Here is a 23,668-nt window from a genome sequence, read left to right as displayed (position 1 = left end):
TTTATCCCCTTTTTTTATCTTGCTGCCCTCTTTGCTTGGGTCAGGCTTTGAAAGAGCAGTTGCAAGCGGTGCTTGTATTGAGAAGGGGAGAGCAGTGTCTCTTTGTCTCGGCCACCTCTTTTTTTTTTTCATTCATTCCGTCAGAACAATGATAGTCGTTCGTCACATTCCTTAACTGTATCACTTTCTTCATGTAGCTTTTTAGATAGTATCCGAGTTCCCTGCAGGGGTCAATACATTGCTTTGAATTGCAACACAATATTTGCTTTGCTAGAGACCTGAACCGTGTTGAGTTGGTTTTACGTTTTGGGTTGTGTTTGGTTTCTTGTTTGGGTTGTGTTTGGTTGGGGTTTTTTTGTTTTGTTTTGTTTTTTCTTTTTTGTGAGGTTTTGTTTTGCTTGCCTGTTTGTTGTTTGGGTTTTTTTGGCCTGGCCTTTAAGGTAGTTTTAAGTACTGTTATCCTTGATGTGTTGTAAGAACACTGTGGTCCTAGGATGCTATTTGCCAGCCTTTGCATAAAGCTGCTGTTAACACTAGCCTCCTGGCTCTCCCCTGAGGAGGAGACCCCTCAACAACTCCTCCATATGGAGCGTGTACATCAGCCAGTTCAGAAGACTTGATCCTGCTTCCAGAGTCTGTATCTTGGCAGGCAGAGAAAAATGGTTCAAATTGTATTTTTTTCAGTGGAAAAACTATAACAAGAATGGAAATTATTTTTAACGCTTGCTGAAATGCATTCTGAAGTACATACATCTCCATTATGCATAAGTTGGGAAGAAGGTAGCATGGTTTTGCATAATGTACGTGATCAGTCATGAATCTTAAAAAAACCCACAGACAAAACTTAGAATACGACTTGGAGTAGATTGTAACTTATTTTTTAAATGTTGATTTTAAAAAATACCTGTAGATGGTTTCGTTCCTCTGGCCTTTAAATTATGTTTTTCCCCGTGTTATGCCAGATTCAGTACACGCTAAGATAATAGCAAAGTCTCTTCTGCCAGACTTCTGAGTAAATTTATGCCAAAATCTAAGTGAATGCTATTTTAAAAAATCACCGATGTGCATTGCAGTGCTGATTGGTCCACTTTAAAAAAAAATTAAAAATTACTCTGCACTACCACTGTTTTTTTTTTCCAGATGTCAGTTTTGTAAGACTTAAAAAACCAAAAAAAACCCCAGTACTGTAAATATTTTTGTACCAACTATAAGAAACTGTCATGCAATTAATGGGTCATCTGGGAAAAACACTGAAGTATTTTTGTCTTGTAGATCAGTTTTTAATGTAATAGAAGGAACAGAAACATTTGGGTTTGCGTTACTCAATACCTGTAGTTTTGTAAGTTTTAAGTCAAAAAACTCTTTATATTTTAATTCATTTTTTTATCTTAAAAAGCAATTGCCCAAGGTAGATTAAGGATTTGGTGTTGGTTTTTGTCATCTTAAGAGAACTGAAAGTAGGTAAAGTACTTCAATTTATTGAAACTATAGAATGATATGAGAAAAAGAGATTTTGCAGGACTTAAAATGTAGATAAATCATAGGACACGTCTAAAAGAAACGGCAGATAACAAACAGGTCCCAGATTATTGTACCATTTCTGAGAGTTGAACCCCATAAATTCAAAGGGAGATAGATCATTCTCAAGTGGGAGAGTTTTTGAGCATGGTTCTTTGTTTTCTTTTATTGTCCTTTTTTTAAAAAGCGGGCTTATCTTTAAAAAATATATTCATAAACACATGCAGTTTCAGATAGGGATTTTAAAACTGATGGGCAAATGCGAGATAGAGCTGACAGAGAATTCTTTAATAAATCTAGAATTCATTAGAGTGTGAAATTTTGCGTTGTAAAGTGACTTCGTATTATTTCAGTTCAGCAATGTAAAGAAAGATTTTTATTGGCGCTGCAAGTAATATAATTATGTAAAATAACCATATTGATACAAGCTTGTTTTCAAAAGAGACTGATTTTTGTTACATTTTATACTTTGAAGAGCTTTTATAGAATGAAATTAAAGGTTATTGCTTGGATGTTGCTTTCTGGTAAGAAAAACAGTTTTCTAAGCTGTACATTTATATATTGCTTGCTGAATAAAACTTGATTCAAATTTTTTTTTTTTTTCAGTTAAATGATATCAGTTTAGTGTGTCTGTTTTCAAAAGTTAATTTCTCTTTTCCCCTTCCTCAGAATCATATTTTGGGGACAAAAGTTCTTGTGTAGAAAATGCTAGCACATTGAATTTCACCAGTTCTTCTTCTGTGCGAGGCCTCAATAGCACATGTATAGGAAAAACACCTCTCTCTTCCAGTAGATCTGTTTGCAGAAGCCGTACCCCTCTTATGGGATATTCAGGTAAGATTAACAGCTCTTAAAGGAAATAGCCCTACTTACATTTCTAACATTATTTTATTAAACATACTTTATTTTTTAATGTGGTACAGTAAGATACTGAAATATATTCAAAACACAAAACATAATGTGTTTTGTACTGCAGAGGATGCCTGCCAGTGAAAGATGCACCCGCAGGGGAAAATACTGCTTTAGATACTGAGCAGATGTTTTGGTACTGCAACCTGTTGTCCCAATTCAGACTTTTTTCAGATTGTCCAAAATTGAATTATTTTTGTGGACGTGTTGGCTTGTGTGTTAACTGAACTGAAAAGCCCAAATTTATGCACATTTCTAATCATGGGGGTTTTTTAGGCTTGTAGTGCATTGTACGTTACATATCGTGATGTCACTCCCAAGTTTCTTGATGCAAGTTTTATGCATTTTATGTTCGCCTCTGCAAAGGTGTAGAACACTGGTTCTTCAGAAGAACACTTGCACGGTAGCTCATTGAGTGTACATTTCGCAGTGCTTCTTATGAACAAAGTTGTGTTACGGGCTAGTGATGCCTTGTGCCATGTTACGTGTATCTGTGTGCTCTGGTAGTGCAGAAGTAGTGGGATTCAAAGTTAGTTCTTTCACAGTCTGACCAATTATTATCAGTTCAGTCTTCAGCATTCTTAAAGTTATTTAATGGCAATTCTCTGAAGCAATGACATTATTTAAAAATTGATTAAAAAAATTATCTGTTCCTGGTAAGAATACAAATTAGCTCTTCACTTGCTACGGAATTGAATTTGCAAAATGTAAGTAAAGTGAAGTTTGTAATTTCCTACAGCTGTTGTGACCCACAGTTTTCTTTGTGACCACTGCAGGAATTGGGGAGTCAGAGTAACTATGATGTTAAAACCCACAGAGCAGATTCTCTAGACTTTATGCAACTTAGTGAAACAAACCCACGTTGTCAGTTTCCTTTGATTTTACGGGTGTGGTTTTCAGCCTGGAGAAAAGGAGGCTGAGGGGAGACCTTCTCGCTCTCTACAGCTCCTGGAAAGGAGGGGGTAGCCTGGGGGGGTCGGGCTCTTCTCCCAAGGAACAGGTGATAGGACAAAATGAAGCAGCCTCAAGTTGCGCCAGGGGACGTTTAGGATGGACATTAGGAAAAATTTCTTCCCCAAAAGGTTGTCAAGCACTGGCCCAGGCTGCCCAGGGCAGTGGTGGAGTCGCCATCCCTGTAGGTATTTAAAAGCCGGGCAGACGTGGTGCTGAGGGACATGGGGTAGTGGTAACTTGGCAGTGCTGCTTTAGCGGTTGGACTGTACGATCTGAAAGGTCTTTTCCAACCTAAACTATGTTTGTGTGTGTGTGTCCGTATGTTTGTTTATGCTTGTTGTATGGTGTGTGACATTCCTTGATCAGTCTTTCATTGATCTGTATTGAAGAGAGCATATCCAGAATATCACGTTCTGAAGAACGTTGGTTGCTCACTGTATTTTTTTTTAGTGTGACAAACTGAAAAACTAACCATCTTGCAAATAAAGTTTGTGTAATTACCATACCTAATCTAAATATACTTACTATTATCTTCACCTTCTAGTTGCTTTTAAAAGAAGAGTTAATATTTTGATCAGCTGATGATGGTGGGCCAGGGCTTGTTTAGAGTAGAAGATTCAGAATAACAATTACCTTTTCAGCAGGCCTCAGATGAAACTCTATGTGAATGCTGTTGCTGACGTCTTGTGGCCTACAGAACATAAGTAGAATAAATGAAGGTTCAGACTCAGTTGTGTGCAGCATCAAAGATTTCGCTCAGGTGGTACCGAGCTGCAGTTCAAACAGCCTTTTAACCTTAAGTTCTTGGATAACTCTGATTCTGATCTTGCCCTTCCGGATTCCTGGTAGGATTAGTTTTGATTCTTGGGGTACAAGTTGAGTTTACTCAGAAGAAAATGGCAGGTTTGGTGTATTATGCCTTCTCAGCAGGATCATTCTGTTTTGAGAATACTCTTATTTTGTTGCATTTTGGGAGCAAATTCTGTGAAGAACAAGGGAAGGTAATGGTGGAAGAGAATGTAAATAATCACTACAAAGCAGGTCAAGTTTATTGGTGTTTAAGATCAGGTAATACATCTATGCTATCAAAATCCGATACTGTTAAGATGTTTTCGAAAGTGTAAATGGGGCATGCCTGGTATATGCAAGTATTTTACTTATTTTGAATGCTTTAGGCTTAATGGTTATTTAATAATGGCATCTATTCTGAACATTTAAGTGAATTCAAGAAGGATTAAGTGAGGAATGTGTTAAATTCAGATCTTGTAAGGTTTAGTTTGGCTTTCAGCTGAAAGTTAAGGAGGTTGAGATTGAGAAGGGTTTTTCCAGTTTGTCTGAGAGGTTACACCAAAGCGTATGTAGTAGCTGCTTTTCATAGTGTGGTCATTACTTTAGTATTGCTCAGCAAGTTACACATTTGCTTGTTTGAATAGCACAGTCTCGCAGTCTCTGGTTGGGGGTTTCCAAACAAAACATCGTTAGTAGCTTCTCCAGTAGAATTTGGAAGAATGTAGCACCATTTTGCAAACATGAAACAAAAGTTAGCTGAGATACTAAAAGAAGTGCTATATACATATTTTTGGTCTTTCATAGATAAAAACCAGTTCAGTACACCAGATTTAAATGGCATCACCCCCAGTTAAATGTCCTATTCAGGAAGTGCTGAAAATGTGTTTAGTTCTGACAATCTCAAAGGAATGCACTCAGTGTTTTAATGTAAGAGTATGATGTTCATACTTTGGAAAGTGTGCCTGGTCTGCATGATATGGCAAGTAAGGAGTTCAACAACCAGGATTTTTAATTTTTAACTAAGTTGGGTGAATTGAAAGGGCTTTGCATGGATATGGAAATATAAATACATATTTCGCTGGGAATGTGAATGTAAGTATGTTTCTGTGAATGTAAAGTAGCGGCTTGTAACTGAATATATGCAACTGTTTTACAGTTACATCCTCATCTGCAGTCTCTGCTCACAGTGTTGCTTCGGTTATTGTGGCTGTAGTAGAAGGAAGAGGCCTTGCCAGAGGTGAAGTAGGAATGGCCAGTATTGACTTAAAAAATCCTGAGGTGATACTATCACAGTTTGCAGACAATACGACTTATGCCAAGGTATTGTAGCATACTTAATTGCCGTATCCCTTACAGGCTAATTATTGTGACTTCCTTTCTTAAAATAAAGCTTATGACTAATGGGAAATTGAATTTTTGGTTTGTAGAAGAAATTTCTGAAAAGTGAAAGTTACAAGTTCTAGAAGATGTGCAGTATTGAAAGGACTGCTATTTTCTTTAGTGTGCCTCAGATTTTAGATAAAGAGGAAAGAACGTTTTGCAAAAGAAAAACAGCCTTTCTGAAAAAAATAAGTGTGTTTGAACTATGTTGAGAGTGAGATGCCTTGTTTGGAAGAGCATTGGGCAGTACATGGTAATAGAACTTGCAAATATTTTTCGTCAGATAAAACAACTCTGAGAGCAAAACTGCAGAAATGTGAGGGGTAGGGTAACTGCAGGGCTGGCTTTGTATAGTTGCGTAAGTATTCCTCCTCAGTTGGTTTGAAATTAAATTCACTCAAATTTACAGCCAGGTGTTCTGCCCACCAGCACTGCACACTCTACATTAATTTGTAGAGTAATCTCTCTGGTTTGTGCAACACCAGCATTAATAAAACATCTGAGTTAATGGTTTTGTTTTAGTTATGCGTGATAGAAAATAATGTGGTTTGTAGCATCTTTACGAATTCAAAGAAATAAAAACTAAATTTAATTAGAAGAATAAGTATCAGAATATAAAGAGCTGTCAAATCTATTTGCTAAATTACGTATTTTATAATGTCTTCTTTTTTGTGATCATTAATGCTTTTAGAGCTTATCCTGGTCTTAACACACACAAGTAGATATGGAACCTGGCAGCTACAGAAATACTTCTGTAATACATAGTACTAAAAATCGAAATGGGTGTGCACCTTGAAGATGTGGGTGCATGAGAAAATGCAGACATTCAGAAGACATGTCAACTTAAATAAAAATTCACTTAAAGGTTTGAAAGTCAAATTGAAAGTGAAAAATTGATTTGCTTGTACCTAGGAAAAAAAAAGTCCGTTGTAATCAAAAGAATTAGACCAGAATTCTGCAAGGAAACTTCAAATCATTTTTATGGAAATTGTTTACTAATTTTAATGGTTTCATAAAGAGTACAGTTACTTCTAAGAGTAAAAGGCTTTCTTTTTAGGCAGCAGTAGCTGTGTTCATAGTCTGGAGTCTCCCCTCTTCTACTGCAACAGAGTTAAGAACTGGGTTATTGTCCCATTGAGAAATTTATCTTTCTCAAACTGAGAAGTATTTTAGCTGCCCAAACTCCTCTGCCACCTCTTTACTTTTTGTTTTGTCTTGAATTTAATGATAAAATACAATTACTTCTCTTAAGTCTTTAATATTTGACTTTAAATTCTGAAATATTTGACTTTAAATTCTGATAACATGACTCTCCTCTGTTACTCAGGCTTGTAACTTGTTAAGTTTACATCTTCTGTAACCACCTGTGAGGTCATGGCCAGATTGTTCAGTGTTTTCCTCCCTTACCATTCTAAAAGATGGCATTTTTATTTGTACACATATATTCCTAATTTACGATTATTGCTGAGTTTTCCATTCTGTGGGCATACCCGATACTGTATTGACCATTCAGTCCAAAAAAAAAAAAAACGAGAGGAGAGCTGCTAATATACAACTACTTTTTCCCAAATGCACTGCATGGCCTAGTTTCTTATCTTAATATCTAACTCCTTTAACAATACTGTCTATCTGTTGATCAGCTGGTTTCTTATGGAGTCACTAGTGTTTTGCTAGTGACCGATATCAAGCTTATTGTTTTTTCTTGTGCACCCTTTTTTTTTTTAATATTCTGTAAAGTAATTCAGTAACGATTTCTTGTATTCTTTAAGTTCCTCAAGGTTTTTTGTAACTGTGATGCCTCTGAAAAAAACGTCCTAATGATTATGAGATATGATGGGGAGCAACAGTGCTCCCTCCCAACCCCCAGTACCCTTAGATGATTTATTTTGTGCATTTTTTTATGCTTGCTCACCTTTCTATTGTTATCTGTCCCTTCTTTCACATCTAAACTTCTAAGGACTTAAAATATAGTCTGTTTTTTCATGTTTCTCCCTTGAGAATTTGTGGATGATGATATAAATGCATAATGATGTGTCCTTTCTTATACCGTAACCAAATAGAAAAGCATATAGTGTGCTTTAAACCCCTACAGCAGTTGTATTTAACATAATCAAAGCAAAGCTGATTTAAATACGCACATTTTGAGCAATATTGAAAACCGTAAGGCTGAGACATGTTAGGAGGTTAGAACAAAGTCTAAACCAGGTCTCAATCAAAAGATTATTAATATTCAGACCTGTTGCATTTCCTCGTCTTCCAGAGCACCATTAACTTTTCTGCTGCAAGCCCAGAAAGCTGCTGTCTGTTGAAAATAAGTCCCTCTCCCATCATAGCCATGGAATATAGTTTTGGGTGTTTATCTTTTGCTTTGACTACAAGCATGTTTCTGTGCTTAAATAACAGGGGATAGATACCTCTTTTTTTTTTTTAATTAATTTAGTTTCATGCATATTTCTGTACTTGTAACTATAGATACAGATAAATTTGACTCAGTGTAGAAGTTAGCAGAAAATTTAGTCTTTATTTACAAGACTGGAACTGTGATTTTAAAATACAAGGATTCTGTAATTCTTTATTGCTGGTTCATTATTGTGTAAAAATATTTTAGATGGCATATTAATTTTTATTGAATTATTTTGATTTTTTTTCTTCAGGTTATTACTAAACTCAAGATTTTAACACCACTGGAAATAATAATGTCAAACACTGCTTGTGATGTAGGAAACGCAACAAAATTGTTCAGTCTGATAACAGAGCATTTCAAGGTAAGCTCTTAAATTTCATTACGTATTTTAGAGTTCTTGTTGATCGCTTTTATATGATTGTTGATTTGAGAGTTTTCCACAACTTCTGAAACCTTAAATGCAATCAGATTTTGTGTTTCCTATGATTTTTCATGCCTAATTTTCCCGTGGTAAAGAATAATCTAAATGCAGCTACAACAGTGATAGTTCTAATCCTGACAATTAAAAAGATAAGTATATTACTGAATAAACTCGAAAGTTTTGAATTTGTGGCATTGAAGTAATTTGAGCGATACTGAACCTAGGAAAGATTCAGAGATAAAAACCCAAACGTTTTCCTTTGCTGCTGCTTTGTTCTGTCAACCTAATAAATAGATGGGGCTGATATATCACAGAATAGGAAAAAGAGCACTGGCAGCGTAGAAGAGGGTGAGATGAACTAGTGTATGTAACTTATGAACTTACAGAAAAGTGTATGTAACTTATAGAAAAGCCTCAGAACTTTTAAAAAATGGTATTAATTACAACTTGAATTGCTTCCATGTCTATGCTGATGGTGGCTTCTTCGCAAGTCCTCTCTTACTTCCTGACCTTTCTCTTGCATAAATCAGTCGGACATTGCACGCATTCAGTTACGTTGACCTGCATATCTCTATTCCCTATTTACCGTTGAAGGTTTGATAATGATGCCTTGGGCTTAAACCTTGGCAACAGAAAACTACAGTTTGAATGTGAGCATTGATGCTAGCACGAAAATAACTCTTCCCAAAAATTCATTAATTTTAACCAAATCCAGGTTAAATTCAAAGTCTGGAGTAGCCAGTTCTTGAGAGGAAAAACAATATCCAAGAAAAAGTCTATGTTAATTTGCTCAAAACAGCAGAGTGAGCGTTTTTATATGTACTCATTACCAGAAAGAAGGAAAAATGTGTGACAACAGTGTGGCTTGCTTGTGCTAATAAGCTAGAGTGAATACTTCTATAGTGACAGATTGCTGAATCAGTTGATAGATTTTCTTGGAAACGCTGTCACTGGAAAAATAAAGAAGTATGTCTGATGAAAAATCCTTTGTAACTTTTTAAACTATTTGCTTTTCCCCCCATCTTCACAGAATGTGACTTTTACAACTGTCCAAAGAAAATACTTCAATGAAACAAAGGGTTTGGAATACATAGAACAATTGTGTGCATCTGAATTCAGCACCGTTTTCATGGAGGTTCAATCAAAGTATGTTTAAATTAGGAAAAAGCATACTGTGCCCAGATAAGTTTCCAATAGCTTTGAATGTACTTAGAACACAAATCTGTGGCTCGTTGCAAAAGTTAGAAAATCATAACAGCCGTTCTTTTATTTTGACCTCCAGTGTTTCTGATACATCTAGAAACTTAAATAGAAAGCCCATTACAAATTTTTTTTTTTTTAGTGTTCACAGCTTTCCCCTTTCTCCTTTTCATTCTTTCCTTAAAGGTACAACTTAACAGCTATGATTGCCTGCCTTTCTGGCCTCAGCAAATGTTTTCCTTGTACAAACAATTTTAGGTAGTGATACTTGGTGGCCTGGGTTTTCATTTCAAGTCACATGTAACTACTGCAATATGTATGTTCACAATACCAGCTGTATAGTGTGGGGTATCAAGCGTGCAGACGCTTTCACAAATATTTGATTTACATGCATATATGTGCACTGTACGTGCGTAAGTGCATACTTAAAACATACTGCTTTTTCAGTGCTATCAGTTCTAGTAATTGTCAAGCAGAAGTGTGAATGTGATTTCTGTAGTACAGTGCTCAGTTTTCTGGTATTTAAATAGCACTATTCAGCATTCATTAAAGATTATTTCTTTCCAAGGTACTACTGTCTTGCAGCTGCTGCAGCTTTGCTAAAATATGTTGAATTTATTCAAAATTCAGTTTATGCTCCTAAATCACTCAAGGTGCGTTTCCAGGGAAGCGAGAAAACAGCTATGATAGATTCATCATCAGCGCAAAATCTTGAACTAGTAATTAATAACAGAGATTCTCGGTAAGAATGCTTAAGTTTACAAATTACGCGTTTGTAAAGTTGTCTTTCACCAGGTTTCCTTGACATTTGTGTCAGAGATGACCATTATGTTTATTTCCGTATGATAGAATTTATATACCATTCAGAGCTTTTAAAAAAAACATATGGACAGAAAAATGCATTACAATTCAGCACAAAATTTCTGGCATAGGAAATTCTACAAGAAAATTGTGGGAAGAGATGATACGTAGTTATATTTACATTGATGTCTCTGTTTTATTCAAACTTATAAATGATGCAAAATTTCACAGATTGTGAAATGGAAGGGGCAACATTTCTGCAAGAAGTTGCTTATGTTGGATTAAAATGACTAGGTTTTATTAATTTTACACAAGATAAACACTCCAGGCTTGAAAGGGTTTTTTTTTTGTTTTTTTTTTTGTTTTTTCTTTTAGCTCTAAGGAGGAATAGTGGCAAACAATGTAATTTCTGTAATGATGGTCACGTGCAGTGAGGTCTTTGATTGCATGGTGGTTCTCCACAATGAGAACAATGCTTGGAGTGCTTCTTCCTTCACCAGGAGTTACTTGCCTTGTAGGCAGAAGAAGCTGCAAGGCTTACCTTCTCAACGCTGTTACGCTTCTGGCTAGGAAGACTTGGAACTTGCATTTTGCTGCCTGCCAAATTCTGAGATCCACCTCTGTTTAGAAGTCCCCATTTATATCATCACCGTGATATAAAAAGGGGAGCCTGGAGATTCCTTACTCTCCAAGTATTACCTTGTAAGGACTTTCCATTTGGAGAGATGTCACAGAATCATAGAATGGCTTGGATTGGAAGGGACCTTTAAAGATCATTTAGTTCCAGCCTCCCTGCTGTGGGCAGTGACATATTTGACTAGACCAGTGCCCGGTCCTGTACTTGGGCCACAACAACCCCATGCATCGCTACAGGCTTGGGGAAGTGTGGCTGGAGAGCTGCCTGGCAGAAAAGGACCTGGGGGTTCTAATTGACAAACGGCTGAACATGAGCCAGAAGTGTGCCCAGGTGGCCAAGAAAGCCAATGCCATCCTGGCTTGTATTAGAAATAGCGTGACCAGCAGAAGGAGGGAGGTGATTGTCCCCCTGTACTCAGCACTGGTGAGGCCACACTTTGAGTATTGTGTCCAGTTCTGGGCACCTCAATATGAGAGAGATCTTGAGGTGCTGGAGCGAGTGCAGAGGAAGGCAACGAAGCTGGTGAAGGGCCTGGAGAATAAATCTTATGAGGAGCGATTGAAGAGCTGGGACTGTTTAGTTTGAGGAAGAGGAGGCTGAGGGGAGACCTCATCACTCTCTACAACTACTTGAAAGGACATTGTAGAGAGGTTGATGCTGGTCTCTTCTCACAGGTAATTAGTGATAGAACAAGAGGGAGTGGGTTCAAGCTGCAGCAGGGGAGGTTTAGGCTGGACATTAGGAAAAAATTCTTCACAGAAAGAGTGGTCAGACACTGGAATAGGCTGCCCAGGGAGGTGGTGGAGTCACCATCCCTGAATGTGTTTAAGACTCGTTTAGATGTGGTGTTAAGTGATACGGTGTAAGGGAGAACTTTGTAGAGTGGAGTTGATGGTTGGACTCGATGATCCCAAGGGTCTTTTCCAACCTGAATGATTCTATGATTCTATGACCGGTTGTTCTTACCCTTCTACCACTGCTCTTTTTAATTTTTTTTTCTTTTTTAAAATTTTTGCGGGGATCGTGGAGTACACAGTTAGATCTGTTCTTCACAAGTGGGAGGTAACTATGGGGTTTTTTTTGCTCATCTGTCATACTCTGCCCCCAGTTCCTTGATTGCTCTGTTGCTTCATGTGTAACTGCAGGAGCCAGCCACTCTAAGATTGTTACCCTCAGAGCAACATTTCTCTGAAAGCTGCTCCTACTTCCACAGATGGTTTTGAGGGGAAGGAGATCACAGGAGGAACTGAACAAGACCAAACAGCTTTAAGATTCTCTCATTTTCTTTTTTTTTTTTTTAAGCGTTATTACTGCAGAATTTTTGCTGACTCGGTGGCCAGTTTGAGTCAGGTCCCACACAGCTATTTCCATTACATAGACCTTAGCCCTAAAACCTGGTTAGGTCTCTCTGTATCAGATATTAACAGGTAAAAGTTAATAGTAGAGGCACACACCAGAAACACCTAAATCAAGTTCTTGTGCCAGTGTTAATTCTGAAGGGTCTTGTCTCTCTTCATTTACTGTATAGGAAAATGAGCCCTCAGTTGCTTAAAGGTAGGCAGTGTGGTTACTATCCCAAATGTAGAGTTACCCTTAAGTGTTGTCATGAGTTGCATCTTATGGTAAATATGTCCTTAATACAGCTCGTTTTTAATTTCCCCCATTTTTAATTCTCTTGACTGTTGCTTTGCTCTTTTATACCATGGTATTTCAGGAGTTGCTGTACTATCTATTTTCATGTTGTTTTGTATAATTGTATCAGATTTCTTCTTGTTCAAGTTCTGTTTTCAATCAGTGTGTTTATGTGGCCTCACTGTTCTCGTCACCCTTCTTTCAAGCCAATAGTGTTGAAGGTTTCAGGTTTCTAAAACCGTTTAGGTATGTACTAGATGTAAATATTGTAGGCTGTTTACTTTAAAAAGATGCAATCAACCCTTAAGTGTGAGACCCTGGGATGTGTAACATGTAAAAGCCATGAACATGAAAATAATATTTATAAATCATAAGCATGTTACTTTGCTCCTGTACTGACTGTAAGTCCTTTACAAAAATAAAAGCAATGCTTATTTCTCTTGGATTTCTTAAGTATTTTAAATAATTTTCAGAAATGTATTTTAATGAAAATGTTTTGATTAGAATTTGAATTCAGATTATAATGTGTCTCCTTTTGTAGGGTTAATTTGTTTGGATTTAAGCAGTTCAATTGAGAGGAAAAATATGAACTGCACCACTGCAGTATGAATGAAATACTAGTACAAAAAATGAGGAAAATACTAAGTACAAATGCATTTCTGTACTTTGGCAAATGATATAATGAGGGCTAATATTATATTAAATTACATTAAATTACTTGACTTCCTAAACTGCTGTAGTTTGTATAATAGGCAAATAGGGAGGTGCTAAGCATCCCAAAAGCAAGACTCAAGTTTGTAGTTTGTAAAATAAGTTAGTAGTTTGTCAGGTATGTTTGTAATCTTACCTGAAGATGTCACTTGACGTTTACCATCTTTATTTTTGTGAGTGTATTTGTCACATCCATTTTATTTTCAAAGGAATGGTCACACGCTTTTTGGTGTCCTAAACTACACTAAAACTCCAGGTGGAAGTCGAAGACTTAGATCCAATATCCTGGAGCCACTAGTTGATGCTGAAACAATTAACACGAGACTGGACTGTGTTCAGGAGTTACTCCAGGATGAGGAGCTCTTTTTTGGTCTTCAAGCAGGTAGTGGTTTATTTTTTTTAATATATAGTATTATGTTTATTTTTAAACATTTCTTCTAATTTATGAAAGTATGCAGTGTGATTCAATGTGTTTGAAAAGTATATTTTTATGATTTGTCAGGTGACACATAGTGGACACTTAATTTTTTTAAGTAATCTTTATTACGATAGTGATATTTTTCTCAAGTATTTCGCTAAGAAAAGCGAATTTCAATGGTAAAGAGGATAGTCAGTGAGCCAATAGCTTTTTTTGAAGAATTTGAGTTTGTCTCTTTACCTCTATGGCTAGATACACACTATGTTGGAAGTATACAAGTGTACATAATGTATACATTAAAAACAAATAAAGGCATTGCTGATGTAATACTTGTTGTGTATGTATATTTTTTTTCTGTTGCTTCATAAAACATAGTGGTCTAGATAAATGTAAAAAAAAAATACAATACCAGAGTATAAGTTAGTCCACCTGAAGGTGAATCATATAATTTTAATCTTTATCACAAGAGAAATATGATTCAGTCTAACGAAAAGAATATCGCTGAATTGATATGTATGTACAAGAATCACTACCTGCTTAGGTATAGTAAGTATAGTTGTGACAAAATAATTTAAGTAGCAGCCATTTTTAACCTGTTTTTTTCCCTGGTAGATAATTTGTGAAGATAGAGTGAAAGAAAAAGATTAGCATAAGTATAACTAAGTAATTGCGTGCATTTAAAGAAAATAGATTTTATTACAATTTCAGTTCAATGTCTGATCTGTTTACTTTTGTTTTACAGTTATCTCAAAATTCCTGGATACAGAACAACTACTTTCAGTTTTGGTACAAATTCCAAAGCAAGATACAGTATGTTACGAAATACACCTTACACGATCAGTTATCTGGCTATAACATGCAATATATAAATGTGATACCTATAAATATGCATGATATGATAAGAAAAAGACTGCACCTTAAAAAGACACGGATTAATATTATCGTAGATTGAGAGTATGTCTTGTTTTACAGCAGTAGGAGATTCTTATAGGAGAATGTTAGAAAAATTTGGCTTTGCTTCAAAATCACATTCACCTTATTTTATGCAAATTGAATGCCAAAAATGTTTACTTTTTCATCACTCCCTATCTTTATTCTTCATAAGTGTACATCCTATTCGACGGCATTAGGATGAGAGAGAGGAATTTTCTTCACATCAGCATAAAAGTAAAAAGCGTATAACAGAAATTTACTCTCTTATTTTTGGAGGTTAATAAAATTTTGTATAGCCTAAGGAAAATGAAGCATCTTTCTTACTAGAAATTAAATAATTTCTTAGTTTTCATGTAATACAATGCAATAGAAATTAGTCTTTATTGCCTGAAAAAATATTTTTAAAAAAAGGTTCTTAAGAACCACTCTGAATTTGCTCAGCTGTGCTTGTAACATAGATAAACTGAAATCCATATTCAGGTCAATTGTGTAAACATACAAAGCCAGAAATGGGAATTACTTACCTGTTAGTTTCCAAGACACAGACATTTTATGAGCTAAGCACAATTTTTTCATGCAGGAATTAAGTGTTTCCTCTGAACAACAACTGTCTGACAGAAAACAATATATTGGCTTGCACAGCATAAGCAGGACTGAATGAGACAGAAGGTTCCCTCACGCTGACTGTTCTCATAAGCAGAGAACCTTACGTCTCAAGCACACAGGGAGATATCTAGGTTATGAATAGCGTCTGGAAGTCCCTTCTGAAGTTCTCAACTTCAGCTGCGCTTCTCTGTTAACCTTTGAATGCAAGGAATAAGTAATATATTGGAGAAAGTATTAAGTTTTCTCAGGGTCCTGTCTTTTGGCTTGAAAGAGTGCCCTGCTCTTATCTGTTACCTTAAATCACACATTTTACAAGGCAGATTAAAATGAAGTGCAGATAAATGCATTTATTCATATAAGTGTAACTAGACAATAAAGCAGTAAATTACATAACAACATATAACAACATAATTCATCTGAAAGACAAGCAATACTTTATCTGCATATGCTAAGACTTCATTCAGCAGGAAGGTATTTTATCCCTTGTCCACTTGACAGTTGCAGCCATGGTTTCAGTGTGCGTGAGTGCCTTATGCCTCGTGTTGTATCCTTTAGAGTGCATTTAGGAACTTGACTGACAGAGAAGGATTCCATCACAGATCACCTTTGGGACAATTACTGAATATACCTTCAGATTCAGGTTCCTTAGAACTCATCTTTCCTCCTCAGGATTTATAGGGAAATTCCATATACAAGTAGGGAAATACAAATGCAAAAGTTTTTGAAGAGCAGTCATTATTGGAAGCAAAATTTTTAAACATTTTTTGAATTTTTTTTCAATTACACGGGCACATGTTTAAGGATATCAACATATTAACCAAAGATAAGTCAAGCAAATCAGGTTATGTTGTGTTTAACAGCATTTATGAAAAGGTCTATGCTAATTAATTATGATGCATAATGTATTCACTTTGAAAGACTTGACAAGCTATGTGGAGCTTGCATAGAGCTGTGTATACAGAGAAGTTTACATGGCTTGGGTTAACAGAGTGTTCTCAATCATTATCAGTGCAGACATATGAAAATATTATCTGCTGGTGGGCGAACTATCACATAGGCAATGTAAAATTTAGGTAAATGTTTACCTAAAGTTATACATCAAGTTGTCAAAGTGAGCTTATAAAGTATTTTAGCAATTTTCATTAAAAGTATAAACCTGTTAAGAGTTAACAGTACTAGGTCTGCTAGTTCTTAAGTACTTTTTTAAACAGGGAGACATACAAACATCTCTGATATTTGTAAAATTTTTCAACAGGTTAAAGCTGCTGAATCAAAAATAACGAATTTAATCTACCTGAAGCATACTCTAGAACTTGTGGAGCCTCTAAAAGTAACTCTGTCTTTTTTTTTTTTTTTTTTTTTAGGGTACAGAATGTTTTGTCCTTACTTTTTATACGGTGCAGTTTGTTAAATTTCATAGAATATAAAATAGAGTATCTCGAGTTGGAAGGGAGCAATATGGATCATCAAGTAAAAAAAAAAAAAATAGTATTTACTTTATATCTTGCAGAACACGATACTGCCAACAGAGTTTGTTAATCCTTAAGCCAACTGAAAATACGCACTTGAGTTTAATACTTTTAAGAACTGGATTCTTACCATTACCTGAATAATTGATTTGATAACGCATATTTAACTGAAACTCCTGCTCAGATTCCATAAGCTGCTTATGCGACCGTTAATAAACCTCTGTGCATCTAAGAACTTTCAGTCCTTTAAAAGGGCTACAAAAAGAAGTAACTGTTCATGTCCATATTTTAATCTTCAACAGGCTGCTTTAAGAAGCTGTAACACACCTCTGCTAAAAGCTTATTACAGTTCTCTTGAAGATACAAGGTATTTATCATAATACTTTAGCTAGTATGTTAGAAACTCTCATCTTTCTTAACAATGTAAGATTAAAGATGTTGCATCTTTGTAGTTAGAAGTATAGCTCAATTCTTTTGCCTAAAAGCTGATTTTAATTGTCAAATTCAAATTTTCAACTAAAAAACAAATACAGGGGAAAAAAAGCAAAACACAGTTAGCTATAATACTGCAATTGTTGATGAACTGTAGTCCATTAGAAATAATTCTGAAAAGACAGAAGTAGTGGTTTCCTAGAGTCCCCATAGTAATGCAAAAATCAGCTGTTGCCTGTATATTTGAAAAATAATTTATATCCCCCAACGGTTTGGATCGTGTCTTTGGTTGGACTTCGGTATAGTCATACTGCATTCTGAGGCAAAAATAGACATGAAATTTAGTGTTTGTGTTTAACAGTAGGTAATTTGCTTCTGTTATTTGTAATACTCTTACTTGTAGTCTTGGGATGATACTGCAAATAAAAATCATAAAGTATCATGTAGCTAATTAGAAATACAACTACTATTGCAGATTTGGAATTATACTTGAGAAGATTACAACTGTCATTAATGATGATACAAGGTACACAAAAGGATGTCTGAGTATGAGGACCCAGAAATGCTATGCTGTTAAGCCTAACATCAATGAATTCCTTGACATAGCTCGCAGAACATACACAGAAATTGTTGATGACATAGCAGGTATTTCTAAACCAAGACTTTTATTTATTTGGAGTTCCAAGTACATTGCACCTGGCATTTAGAAGCCGTGTAATTGTGTGTATTGTAATCTTCTCATATGTAAAAAGTGTTTGGTATTAGTATACTTTTGAGATACACATTGAGATTCTCCTTTTGTAGATAAAACCTCAGTTTTATTTTAATGAAGTTGACGGTTATATTGTGATTCCTGTAACTAAAACTGTTGCTCCTTATCCTCTAAAAGTACAAAAAAGCTAAAGTAACATAACAGAATTATTCCAGCTAAAACATTCTGCATGAAACATGAGTCTTTGTTTTAGCTTCTTGAATTTAAATATCATAAAATCATAGAATGGTTTGGGTTAGAAGGGACCTTAAAGATCCAATCTTAGTTCCAACTCCCTGCCCTGGGCAGGGACACCTCCCACTAGACCAGGTTTCTTCAAGCCCTGTCCAGCCTGGCCTTGAACCCCTCCAGGGATGGGGCAGCCACAGCTTCTCTGGGCAACCTGTTCCAGTGCCTCACCACCCTCAGAGCGAAGAAAACTTTCCGAGTTCCTTGTTCTTTATGTTTTAAGCAGTCTTGATCTATCTGTGGACTACTTTGTAGCCAAGCTATTAAGAGTTGGAAAATACAAATGAAAGGGATTTTAGCATAATGTCTGTTACTGTGCTTTAGTAGCCTTCCTGTTTATCATTAAGTCAATATAGGTGAAAAAAAAAATATCTTCTGGAGTGGTTCTCCTTTTTTTAGTGTAAAATGTTGATTTCTTGCTAAAGCACCATTTTCTTAGTTTACTATGTAATTGGAAACTTGAAAGAGCATCAGAAGCTTTAGCATCTGTCATATGTTGTGAGCTTCCTGTTTCCTTCTAGTCTTACATTCTACATTCTTATATTCTACAGTGAAAAGTACAGATGCTATTGTTGTTTTAGTTATTTCCTAAACCTTCCAAAATTTGGTAGCTGCTAGCATTCCAGAAGGTGTGAACAGATGTGTTCCCCTTAGTTGTTTTCACTGTAGCCCACATACTTGCAGAAAGGCTTCTTCTCTCTTTTCTTCTTTACTGGATTAAACTCTTAAGTGACTCCAAGACTGAAATACATGTTGTCTACGTGAACATCTGTAAGGCCTGTGATATGCCATTGCAGTCAATGGCTCACTGTCCCAGGTGGAAACCAGTAAAACGTGGTGTCCCTCAAGAGTCTGTGTTAGGACCAATACTATTTAATATCTTCATCAATGACACAGACAGTGGGATTGAGTGCACCCTGAGCGTGTTTGAAGACACCAAGCTGAGTGGTGCAGTTGATTTTCTAGATGGAAGGGATGCTATCCAGAGGAACCTTGACAGGCTTGAGGAGTGGGCCTATGCGAACCTCTTGAAGTCCAGCAAGGCCAAGTGCAAGGCCCCACATTTTGGTCAGGGTGACCCCCAGTATCAATATAGGTTGAGGGATGAATGGCTTGCAGAGGTGGCCTTGGAGATACTGGTGGTTGAAGAGTTTGACATGAGCTGGTAATAGGTCATCGCAGCCCAGAAAGCCAATTGTATCCTGGCCTACATCAAAAGAAGCGTAGCCAGCAGGTCAAGGGAAGTGATTATTCCCCTCTGTTCTGCTCTGGTGAGACCCCACCTGGAGTACTGCATCCATCTCTGGGTTCCACAGCACAAGAAAGGCATGGGCCTGTTAGACCAGGTCCAGAGGAAGGCCACAAAACTGGTCAGAGAGCTGGAACACATCTCCAGTGATGAAAGGCTGAGAAAGTTGGGGTTGTTCAGCCTGGAGAAGAGAAAGCTCTGGGAGCCTTTCAATAAATAAAGGGGGCTTAAGGAGGGAGAAAGATTTTTTATTTTTTTTTTTTTAACCAGGGCCTGTATTGACATGTCAAGGGGCAATGGTTTTAAACTGAAAGAGGTTTAGATTCAACTTAAGGAAGAAATTTTTAATGATGAGGGTGGTGAGATATTGAAACAGGTTTCCCAGAGAAGTTGTGGATGCCCCATCATTGGAAGTGTTCAAGGTCAGGTTGGATGTGGCTTAGAGCAATCTGATCTAGCGAAAGATGTCCCTGCCTGTGGCAGGGGGATTGGGCTAGGTGATCTTTACAGGTCCCTTCCAACCCAAACCATTCTATGATTCTATATACAGAATGTCCCAAGTTGCTAGTCTATGTCATGAGTGGTTGGAACACGAGAGTGGGCAAGCTTAGAGCAATGAGCAGCAGGGAAACACCACTAAGTAACACCATCCTTTCTTCTTACAGGAATACCACATTGTTACAGTCTTTGCAGTATTCAGAGTTCCCATGATCTTACAGTACATATTCTTCTAACAGTTTCCTGCATACGGTATCTTTTCAGCTAGGAACAAGATGGATCTAAGGGGGATATTACAAATGTAAAGCATTACCCTCAGCCTGGGGAAGGAAGATTGCTTAGAATCATGAACTGGTTAAAAACAGAGTCCCTAGCCTACAGTTCATATTCTGTCTATGGAGTAGACACTGATGCTGAGTGCTTGAGCAGACTTCCCTTTCCCTAGTTAGGCCCACCTGGGAGTTGGTCAAATGCATGAACTGTCTAAAGAACACATGAATTGATCTGATTCTCCGCTGGATTTTTTTTCCCCAATGGCCTTATGCAGCCAGATTTATTACATTAATATGTTACTTAAATAACTCTCTGGAGACCCACCTCTAAGGGCTCTTGTCATTTTACTTACCTGACACATTCAACACCTATAAATCACATTAACTATGCAACTTAGTACCAACACAAACCTATGTTATTTGTGTATGCACATGAACGTATATAATTTAGGTCAAATCTTTATTTGTGGTACGTAGGTATGATAACACAACTTGCAGAAAAGTACAACCTACCAATGAAAACAAGTTTCAGCTCTACACGTGGGTTTTTTATCCAGATGAATGTTGATTGTTCAACATTACCCAGTGGCCAACTTCCTTCAGAATTTACAAAGGTATCTATACTAGATAGGGTTTTTCATAATATGTTTGTATACCGAATGTATATAAAATGTATAATACATTAATAAAGTACATATTACATAGCAATTTAAGCAACAGTTAAAATAATTTCAGTGAATATATCTAGAAGTAAATGAAGGTATAACTGGTATGTTTTCATAGCTGCCCTATTTCTGGTTATAATTAATATATTCAGAAATGTGCAATTACATGCAATTATGTTGTGTGTATGCTGATAACTGCATTATCTTATATGGATTTTTCATAAAAATGTATATGGGAAAAATGAAACCGGCCATTATTTTTTCCGCTTTTTTTCCTTGATTGTTCCCAGTTTGCTTTTTAGAAACTATTTTTGTTTCTGATAACATGGCAAGTTCTTATTGTTGGTTTGAATTCCCTGTAGATCACTAAAATGAAAAACACATACAGCTTCACTTCAGCAGATTTAATAAAAATGAATGAAAGATGTCAGGAGTCCCTGAGAGAGATATATCACATGACCTACTTGTAAGACCATTAAAACTAATATTTGCTAAGTACATTTATTTTCTCCAATTTACAGCTAATTACACATTTTCTTAAAGCTGTCTTTCTGTTAAGTGGCTACTTACAGAAATAGTCCAAAGCAACACTGATCCAGTGTACTTCCTGAGACAAAAAAACCCTACAAACTGTATATTGTATTAAATGTGATTACAAATATATAGGCATTTATTAATAAGGGTGGCCATCATATTTATTAAATTTTTATGGGTGAATTACACAAAATGACCGAATGAATGCATTCGTTTTGTAATGCAGAATCTTTACTTTTAATCAGTTCCTTGCATTTACAGTAAACTGTCTTTTTCTGTATTTTGTCCTTACTGCATGTCACGTTGCTCTGCTATTTCAGAAGAGTTGCTAAGTGTAATGTTGCATGTCAGTTTTAAGGAAATTCTTTCTAGAAACCATGTGGGGTTTTTATTAACATGAAGGCCTAAGGGAATTAGAGTTGTATTTGACATGTTAATAATAGATACTTGATTCCATAGCTATATTTTTGGTTCATTCTCTTTGTGAAGCTTTCTTAATGAGGTGTTGGTATTTGATCTATGTGTCTGATATCAGAATTTGATCTGAGATGATGGTATAAGATCTTAATTTTCTTTGAAGAAATTTATACATTTGCTTGCACCTGGCAGAGGTGATTGCATTTTATGAGTAACCTGCTATCCTAATGTATGCCATGTGTACATTCTTAACTTGCTTTATTTCTGTAACCTGTATAGAGTGCCAGTATGTACTATTTAACAACTAAATCAGTGTCTTATTTCAGAATAGTGTGTAAACTACTGAATGAGATTTATGAACACATTCATTGCCTTTACAAGCTGTCTGACATTGTGTCAATGCTGGATATGCTGCTTTCATTTGCCCATGCCTGCACTCTTTCTGATTATGGTAAGTTTCTTCTTTGATTCTGGCATGGGCCAGATAAAGACCCTCCTGTTGGAGAATATCCAGGCTGTTTTGTCTGGTTCTCCAATTGTTAAGACAACGTCATTTATTTTTCTGGGTCTTAATAGGCTCTAGGTTAGTGTCTCTGGTCTGTCCTTGCCAGTTTTGTGCTGATGTTCTTTCTGTTTCCATTCATTGAAATTACATTCTGCTATTTAGCTGCTGTAAGCCTTCACAGCCAGTCTTTTCAAGATATCCAGTGTGAGCATATTCTATTCAAAAGCACGAAGTCTGTAAACATTCTGAGCTTACACTTGTGTTCTGAAAGGGCACAAGATAATATAAGCAGATCAACATTAATTATATACTGTAAAATTAAAATATGTGGCTACCTTTGTTTATCTGCCTCAATTTCTGTAGCATTTTTAGACATTTCTGGAAGTACAGTTTTCTAAGGAATCCAGGATCATGTGCTTACCTGCATATTGTTCATCCTGCTTCCGTAGCCTAGTTCTGCAGTGTACAAATCGAGTGCGTTGTCTTACATTAATGCTGACCTGAGATACTTACCTACAGTACAATATGGTGTAGATACTGCTTCAGGTCTGGAGGCTATCTCAGGAGATGTACGAGATCATCATTACTGATTCTGCTATGTAATTTCCAGTTTGTGAGCAGGATCTGTTTACTTTGCAGTATGGGCTGAGAATCTTCACATGCTGATGATTCCAGTCACAGCACGTGAATTCATATGTAACTGAACAGTAGCTGATACACTTGAGGCATCACAGCCTTTTCCTGCCACATGAATCAGAGCACAGGTTTTCTTCAGCAGTAATAGTAAGACCAAAGCCACTTAGCTTTTTCCATAAATCTACACCTGCAGTTTGCACTGCCAGGCATGAATGTGTATCCACCAAAATAAATGGACTGTCACTGTAGCTTTCAGTCCCCTTTGACACTTGACTTTCTCATCTAAATCACTAAATGACTAAAATCCACACCAGGTATTAGAGTTCCCCAATGATTAAACCTGAAAAACCATTCTGGAGCTTCTTTCTTGAAGGCCGCTCCATTTAAACAGACCACCAAATTTAACAATGCTTCCTTGTTAGCCTGAGGTGCTGCCATTGAGGTAGACAAAGAGGAGCCATATGGAAAAGGTTCAGAAAAGAACTGTGTTTTGACAGAATACATATAGATAGTCCCAGTATCAAATGGATCTGGGTAGGCATAGTATACAGTCAAATAATCAATATGATAAAATATAACCAAAATAGAAGAAATGCTACTTCCTTGTTTCCAGTGCTTATGTAATAAGATGTATATGCAGTAGTAACAGAGTTCAGGACCCCTGTACTTTATATGCTC

General features: G+C 36.4%; 1 protein-coding gene across 1 annotated transcript in view; it reads left to right on the top strand.

Annotated features, from left to right (window-relative positions):
* The window catches only part of MSH4 (mutS homolog 4), a 33,621-nt gene that overhangs the window by 1,656 nt on the left and 8,297 nt on the right, over positions 1-23,668 (top strand). The window contains exons 2-14 of the mRNA XM_063345126.1: positions 2,188-2,352; positions 5,327-5,490; positions 8,205-8,315; positions 9,406-9,521; positions 10,144-10,317; positions 13,566-13,738; positions 14,517-14,584; positions 16,569-16,643; positions 17,085-17,149; positions 17,690-17,859; positions 20,711-20,847; positions 21,261-21,364; positions 22,176-22,300. Coding sequence (XP_063201196.1) covers positions 2,188-2,352; positions 5,327-5,490; positions 8,205-8,315; positions 9,406-9,521; positions 10,144-10,317; positions 13,566-13,738; positions 14,517-14,584; positions 16,569-16,643; positions 17,085-17,149; positions 17,690-17,859; positions 20,711-20,847; positions 21,261-21,364; positions 22,176-22,300 — 1,647 coding nt within the window. The remainder of the gene's footprint in view (positions 1-2,187; positions 2,353-5,326; positions 5,491-8,204; positions 8,316-9,405; positions 9,522-10,143; positions 10,318-13,565; positions 13,739-14,516; positions 14,585-16,568; positions 16,644-17,084; positions 17,150-17,689; positions 17,860-20,710; positions 20,848-21,260; positions 21,365-22,175; positions 22,301-23,668) is intronic.

Source organism: Chroicocephalus ridibundus, chromosome 8, assembly GCF_963924245.1.
Source record: "Chroicocephalus ridibundus chromosome 8, bChrRid1.1, whole genome shotgun sequence".
NCBI lineage: Eukaryota > Metazoa > Chordata > Aves > Charadriiformes > Laridae > Chroicocephalus > Chroicocephalus ridibundus.
This window is presented reverse-complemented; position numbering and strand designations above follow the sequence as displayed.